Source organism: Rhododendron vialii, chromosome 5a, assembly GCF_030253575.1.
Source record: "Rhododendron vialii isolate Sample 1 chromosome 5a, ASM3025357v1".
Lineage (NCBI taxonomy): Eukaryota > Viridiplantae > Streptophyta > Magnoliopsida > Ericales > Ericaceae > Rhododendron > Rhododendron vialii.
The window spans coordinates 11291273-11299504 of record NC_080561.1 but is presented as its reverse complement, the minus strand read 5'-3'; the positions used below and the strand labels follow the sequence as shown (position 1 = coordinate 11299504).

The 8232-nt window shown below is 40.0% G+C and overlaps 1 protein-coding gene across 2 annotated transcripts; it reads right to left on the bottom strand.

Annotated features, from left to right (window-relative positions):
• Nucleotides 1–484: 484 nt before the first annotated feature.
• On the bottom strand, nt 485–7832 carry LOC131326475 (alpha-L-fucosidase 2-like). Of its 2 annotated transcripts, XM_058359264.1 has the most exons (10): nt 7539–7832; nt 6506–6651; nt 5339–6243; nt 4250–4382; nt 3660–3818; nt 2424–2648; nt 2203–2304; nt 1953–2088; nt 1608–1803; nt 485–1003 (listed from the first exon to the last, which is right to left on the bottom strand). In XM_058359264.1, exons 1-10 carry the CDS (start codon nt 7744–7746, stop codon nt 682–684), a joined length of 2532 nt encoding a protein of 843 aa, XP_058215247.1. In that variant the 5' UTR covers nt 7747–7832; the 3' UTR covers nt 485–681. The 2 variants fall into 2 exon arrangements, with proteins under 2 accessions (XP_058215247.1, XP_058215248.1); XM_058359265.1 differs by lacking the exon at nt 7539–7832 and having other exon boundaries at nt 5339–6179; nt 6506–6639.
• Between the last annotated feature and the right edge of the window lie 400 nt (nt 7833–8232).

Genomic DNA, 8232 nt, shown 5'->3' with positions numbered 1-8232 from the left:
TCAGCAAATACAAAAGATTCGAACATTCATTCATTATACAACCAAGATATTCCTTGTAGGCACACAGAGAGAGAGAGAGAGAGAGAGAGAGAGAGAGAGAGAGAGATGTTTAAGTTTCAAAGGGGAAGGGTGAGAGGCGGTGGGCAAAAGTGGAGAGAAATTAGGGTATTGGGGTCTCTTGGTCAGATCTCCTAACACGTACATGGGAAAAAGAAATATGCATATTACACGGACATCTCAACGTCTGGGATTAAAAGAGAAGCCTGGTTAATGTTATCGGTTCGGTTCGGGTTTCCTTGAAACCTAACCGAACCGAAGTTCAATTTTTTTTTAAAATACGAAATCGAACCGAACCTACACAAAACTAAAACCGACCGAATTAAGCAAAAAATGTTCGGTTCGGTCGGTTGGTTTGGTTTTTCGGTTAAAATTTTCATCCCTACCAAAAAGGAAAATTTCTGAATTTCCAACCCTTTCTTACAAATACCCAAAGAAAATGTAAATTGCTACCAAAGAAGTCTTACAAGTTCTGTTTTGTATTTTTAATCGCAAAGTAATATTTTATTATAAAAAAAATCGACAAATGGTACATCAAGTTGAAGGTCTTCCAAGTTCACTGCATATTAAATAGAAATTCAGAAAAAGAAGGCTCTTCATAAGAACACTCTGATCCTATATAATTCACGGAAAACCTGCTTCCTCCAGAGAGTATGTCTTCACGCATGTTAAGTGTTCGTCAAACCTGTAAATAGTCCCAGGTGACATTTTCACAGGGACCGTAATTCCTCCGTAATGTAATCTTTCAACAGAGTTCTGATTCTTCGACCAAAGGCCGACTTCTTGAAGATCTCCTTCATTCCAGCTTATGTTGACTGTCACACCCCCGCGCGCCTTCAATCCTTTTACGCAGCCTTTAGCCCATTTATCTCGTGGAAGAGCGGGAAGTAAGTAGAGATCCCTCATTGTGCTCTGGACAAGCATTTCAGATACTGCTGCAGAAAACCTGATACCAACAACTACAATTTTAGCAGCTCCGTAATTTAGTTGGATACTTGTCTAGACTCCAAATGATTGGTTTTAAAGCAATTTGAACAAAACAGTGATATAGACTTGCTTACACAGATCAACTGCTTCCTGTTTAACATTAAAACGCGGCCAAGGATACAAGCAAACTCAAAGAAAGAGGTGAGTAGCAAAATGTAGAAGAAAGTAAGAGCTAACACTTGGTATTTGCACGCAACCTTTTTTGACTTGTGTGTTCAGAAGGAGAGAGGTTCCCTTGTATTTTTGGTTCCCAACAGTTAGAAAAACTATGATTGAAACAAATGAAAAGACTTTCATGGCCATAAGCCCAATTGCAAGTGGGAGAGTAATTTTAGAGAAAGTGGTCATTTTTTGAAAAGTTGGTGTCACATTCAGCAATTTATATACATTGACAATATGAGACGCAAAATACAATTTAAAAATACAAGCTTAATTTAAAAGAATATCGTAGAGATGTTGCAGACAAATCTAGTATGGGTGTATTTAGGTATCTAATTAGCCAGTCAGGAAAAGGAATTGGAAACGGTTGATAAGGATAGACAGATAAAAAGAATGCTGCATACCCGAAGTTGGCATCAATTTGGAAAGGTGGGTGTGCAGCGAAGAGGTTACTGTAAAGTCCACCTTCAAAACCGATATCATGATCAGGTTCCACCAATATAAACAAATGCTTGATCATCCTGTACGCATCCTTGCTGTTGCGAAGACGTGCCCATAGAGCAGCTTTCCAAGTGGTTGACCATCCTGGACCGTCCTCCCCTGTTTCCAGACATGAAAATATTGAACCACTGTTTGCTGAACACCACTGCTTTTTTTTTCCTCAGCAGATCACAATGAATAATGACATTCTGTTTGCATGCACAGTCAGAAAGAGTGAAACAATCCTTCTCATGTTTCCGTTCACTAACCTCTTTTGAGGAGCGTATAAGCTGCAGCTTTACATAGGTCAGGAGTTTTCTCAGTAGTTATTGTGTGTCCTGGAAACAGGCCAAATAGATGTGATAGATGCCGATGGTGCACCTCTGGGTCCTTAAAATCCTGGGCCTGCCATGACAGAGACAAATGTGCAGCTAAGAAGAAAAGGCAGCGGAGTTTAATCTCCTTCAAACTATCAGAAGTGCAAATTCTTGAAAGTGTAAATTGAAGTTTTTCACACACCCATTCCATAATGGATCCATCCCCAGCAACTTTTGTTGGATAAAGCCGGGGTTGAGCTTTACGAACTCTTTCGATCAGATCATCCTCAGTTTTACCCAACACCTGTTCACATTTCTATCTGTAAGCCATCTACTGGAAATAGATAATCAAAAAACGAAACAGCAGATAAAGGAAAAGGAGAAGAAACGAAAGTTTTTGCTTATTTAAAATAGAAGCTTTACCTCGGCAGCGGTAACAACTGCAGAGAAAACTTCTCTTATGATTGCCATATCCATGGTTGATGAGTAGCTCACACTAGCAGTCCTGCCATCCGGGGCAATAAAGTCATGTTCTGGAGAGGTTGATGGGTTGGTTTCAAGATATCCTCCTTGGCCTTCAATCAACCAGTCCAACAGAAACGAAGTACATCCTTCCAGCAACGGATATGCCTTTTTCTCTAGATAACCCTATGTATGCCATAAGGATTAGGCATAACTTTAAGGGTTTAAACCTGTGGGCAAAACTAAATACATGCTCTATCGCAAAATCAATGCAAGTGCATACAAGAGGAAAAGATGAACTGTTATATTCCCAAATAAGGACATTAAACGAAAAGATTTATTAATCCTGACTCACATGTTGGTGATTGCTAAACATCTAGCACAAGCTGCACAACAAACTTAAACACCCTTTACTAACATGTATACACTATGCACATTGAGACTTCCAATCACTTGGGCTGTAGCTGTGAATCTTCTTCTAGCCATTTAACTCCAATTATGTAGGGCTAAATTTCCCAACAGATCAAGGCTATCATGTCTATTCATAGAAGCAGATCCTTACATTGGTTAACCTTGTCTTCTTGCAGATGATAGTTCAAAAGCAGTATGACGCCACCACGTAAGTGAAGAAAAAAAAGGGACAGTAGGCAAGCAACTCCAACACAACATGCTTCAAAGTAGCAAGGGAAAATTATCTTTAACTATGTACGTCCCCAACCATTTTCTACATACATCTTGCTCTGGAAAATCATAAGTTCATCCAGTTTTTGTGTATTGGGCCCTTATTCTGAAACACTATCCAGTATCCACCCACAGCTACCAATTTTTCAACATCACTACAATTATGTAGCTTTTTGTACACATATGAATCAACCACTATGCGCAAAAAATTTCTACTTGTAGTGAAGGAATGATAACGACTAACTTAATTTTGAACCAGAACTTGAGATATCATAAATTACCGCTTGATGGCAAATATGAACAGCAAGAGAAGCAGAAAATTTACCCGGAACAAATCATGATATCAAATACACATCATATATTTCCAGCAGAAGAAAAATGATATGCCAAGATAAATCATGATCAGGAAAATAAAGCAAATATCAACAACTCTGAGGGCGAGATCTTCTGCAACAATCAAAATTTCGCTGGGGGCAAAAAAACAAAGGACATAGGTACAGGAAAAAGGTTGCTCACTTTGTCCGCTGTATAAGCATAATGCTCCCATAGATGAGTGCAAAGCCATGCTCCGCCCATTGGCCATAAAGCCCATACGGGCTTTCCTTGCAGTGCAGATGTTTTCGCCCATATATCAGATACATGATGTACAACCCAACCACTTGCTTTGTAGTTCACCTGTAACGTTCTGTGACTAACTAGAGTGATAGAGTCCATACAGTAAACATGCAGCGCACATCTAAAAATATTTTTCACAGAAAAGACTAAATCAGAATTCACACGAGGACTTGGAACACTAAAAAAAATATCACACAACCTTTCAAACCTTGTGATTCTCTCCACTTGAATTGACTGCATTACTGCCATTACATTTTCCAAATGGAAGGAAACCAAGGCTCACATCATACTTACGACTAGTTGACAAGATAGTGCCCCCATGGGGCCACCTACAGAGTATGATCTTCAAATTTAAAATGCATGGAGCATCTCTGAGGTGGCAAGAAATAAGAAGCATAACTACATGCTCACATTTTTTAATATGATAGCACAAGATGACAAGAATAATTGTTCATGAGCGTAAATATACACGAGGAAAAAGAAACTCTTACTTGGGCCGTTTGAGCCCCATTGACTGACAGAAATGATATGTAGTCAAACAAGGGCTCCTGGCACTCAGGAAGGTTGCAAGGAAGGGAAGGCCAGTAGTTCATTTGAAGATTAATATTCAAGTGAGGAGTACACCTGAGAGAGAGAGAGAGAGAGAGAGAGAGAGAGAGGGTCACGTAAGTAACCGTCCGGCTAAGACGTTTATGCAAATAGGAAACTGTTCAGCCAGGTAAATAAAATGAGTAATACAAGATGAGATGTTTATGTAAAAAGTCAATGAAAGAGATAAATTTGTTGTTATGCTGCAATAAACAGGAATCTATTCAGGCAGGTACATAAACTGAGCAGCCTCTGTAGAGAGGAGTCCTTGGACAGCAAATATCCACTTCTCTCAACAATGAGGTCAAATTGCAAACCACTTCAATATTTCTGCATACATCTACCTCTTACTTTTTACGCATCAAGGAACATAAGAATAGATGCACGTGTGAATGACGCAGTTCAGAGCAAACTGGAGCTCCCTATGTGTAAGGGTTGTAATTAATGGTCATAATTCATGAGCAACTGTGAACACATCAACAAATTACCAATGAACCAAACAGAGTAGCTACAACCCCAACCCCAACAACAAAAACTAAAAAAGAGTGTTTACATCATTTTTTTTACTTCACAGATCCCCAAATTTATGACAATTAATAAAAACAGAAAAAAGACCAATCACACAGAACAAAAGGATATATGTGGATCGGGTAAAGCCAGTGGCGAAGATTTGTAGAGGAGTCACTATGAACAGAGAAAAACACCATGAGCCAACAATATCTGAATTCTCCCGGATAAAAGCCTAGAGCCCTCAAAAGCCCCTTTATATAAGAAAATCCAACGATATAAACCGGGTCAATAAAAATCCAGCCATGGATCGTGATCGCGTTATGAGCATCAAACAGGTTGACTTCAAGACAGCATTCACAACAAACTATTATCCTAATACCATGGTAGTAAATTGGGGAATGCTGATAACATAGCATCACTTCATCATATAGGAAAACCAGAATTAGCACAAAATAATGCGCAAGACCAGAGAGAGAGCTTACTCCCATGCTGGTTCGATATCCTTGTTCCATATACCCTGCAGGTTTGCCACCTGAGTCCCAGGTCGTGAACAAGAAATAAGCAGATATCGACCATACTGGAATAAAAGCTCCACCATAGAAGGATCTTCGTCAGCTTTAAAAGATTTCACCCTCTCCGCAGTTGAAACTATCCCATTGCCACTACCTTCTAAACATACATCAATCGCACAAGGCAAAAGGTTTTTCATATCTGAAGACTCATTTTCTCTAACACTCTTGGAGCCTTTTGAAAGATGCAGTGAGACGCGGTGAAAAAGTTTTTGATAGTCTTCCAAATGCCGCGCATAAAGATCAGCATATGAAAAGTTTCTGATTGCTTTCAGTGCAATTAGACACTCTGAAGTAGGATCCCTTTTCGAATCTACTGGTTTAGTGAATGGTCCATCAAATGAAGATGATGCCACCAGAAACATAACAGCCCAATCTGAGCCCTCAACCCTTAATTTCTTGTCATCCAAAACATGTATAGCACCCACACCGTTACTAATTTGTAAATCTAGAACAGCAGAAAACTGAATTCCCTTCGGATTGTCATCTTGGTTCACTTTTGGTGGGATTCTTTTACCAGGGCAGCTTCCTTCCATTATAATCTGGTTTTTTCCATTTACATATGAATGATGATGTAGCTTGCTGTCTACAGCCACCGTAAAGGAGAGAGACCCTCGTTTGCTTCCAGAAATCTTTGCCACGATCACTTGATCTGGATTTGAGGCAAAATGTTCCCGCATGAATTCAACTTCACCTACGGAATATTTCACTTTTGCTGTTGCAGTATCCAAGTCCAGCTCTCTCTGATATGTTTCTACATCATATGCAGCATGCGAATCATCAAATTCTAGGTTGATATCACCCAGAAGCTGGTAAACCTTCATCATCACACGAAAAATTACTAAGACTTAGTCCATGTACAATAGGAACCCTTCTTTGTTATGGCATGAGGTCAATCATCGATATGGATAAATGGTAGGACTTTTGCAAGTATCTTTTAAGGGGAGTTGCTGATGTATGGGAAACAAGGTTTACTGTTTACGTATTATCCAAGTCTATAAGTTACACATTAATTTGAGAAAATTTAGCGATCTTTCTCAGAAGGAAAAAAAATTCAACAAGGTAACAAAGGCAACATACTTCAGAAAGGTCGCCTAACAATTTGACCCCTTTAGTCGTAGCTTCAACATACTGGCCATCATCAACAAGCTTCCTGACCTCAGATAGTACCTCTGGAACATCTGAATTTGTGTAGTTCCTAGGAATGCCAGTCCAAAGCGTGTCCTCTGCAAAAATAAGGTGCGTATCATTCAAAGCACAGACACATGTTCCAATGGCTCCAATCTGCAACTATATGGTTTCATGTCCATATTTAGACAATGCCTTAATTTACTAGAAAACAGCTGTTTGGGAATGCTATCTTGTATAATATTATTCTCTTAGTTGAGAGTGGAATACGTCATCCCTTAGCATTATGTTTTAGGACTTCTCCACCATATAGTTTAAACTTTGGGGTTGAATCTAAAGTTCCTACGTGCCACCTTTATGCATAAACAGCCAAATAGATCAAAAAGGCCTCCGTTGAATTCCAACTACCAAAAAGACAATAAAGTGAACTCTAAACCCTACATCTATATAATTCTCAGAAAATCGTTACTAGAAATTCCACTTGAGAATAAACATCTCAATTGATTTTTCAAAAAACTTAGCATTACCAATATTGTTTAGAACTGTAGAACAATGAACGATTAGGCCGTCGAACAATGAACAGATATGTCATTAATGAATCACTTACTCGAAGTTATGCTCATATTTAGGTTTGCCCATGGAGCACTTCATACCAAATGAAGCTTTTAATCAAAATTGAGTAAGACCGGAGATGCTCTAAGTTAACAACATGAACTAATATAAACAGAAAAATGTCTTACTCACTTGCTCAAGAGGAAAATCCCAAAACACACAATTCAAGTGAAAGAACCACACATGACCCAACAACGCTAAACTAAATCAACTTTCCACCATTTTGGTGAATTTTTAGTGACATTTCATTGATCCTCCGGCAAAGCCAACACAAATTAACAATTTACCGCTCTCTATTTTAAGTTTTTCTTCTATTGCGAACCAAACAAAGACAATAAGCAGAGAAAAATGGGGTTGAGGGGTAGTTTATGACCATTGAGATTGAGAGTCTCGGATGCAACGCCGCCCCACACCATGGCACCGAGTCGGCCATTGCCGATCGGAATGGCATCGGTCCAGTCCTTGGCTGGCCCGGCGAACCTGACCTTGAGAGCGTTCGAAGTCTGTGTATCAAGTGCGGTTGGTTCACAGGAATCCTTCTCTGAGGGGTGCCGTACCAGAACCCATTCACCATCTTCCATTGTACTCTGGAGTTGGGAGTTGTTGGGAGGGTGTACGCTGGGAGTTGTTGCGAGGCGTCGTTCCACTTTTAGAAAAAGTGGCTTTTTTTTTGGTCCAAAAAAAAGAAGGCTGGTCCCAGATCTCTCGAGCCTTTCCTTTTTTTAAAAACAATATCCAGCTAAAACGACGTTTTGGCCGAAGGTCTCCACAGTCTCCGATTGAAATGACAATACTGTCCTTGCCCTATATTTCTCTCATATCTGCAGCCCTCTCTCATCTCCTTTTCAGAAGTCCCTGTCCATCTCGCCCTCGCTGCCCTCTCTCTCCCCCTCTCCAGAAGTCGGAACGGGCCGTCAATCGTAGCAGTCGCTACTGTAGCTCGCTCGTTCTGTCGTACGACTGTAGGACTCGCTCCCAGTGAGTTCCCCCTCTCTCTCTTCCCCCTTGTCTTCACAAGCATCAGATCTGTGTTTTTTATCGCGTTGTCGCCGTCGTTTGGCTCCGGC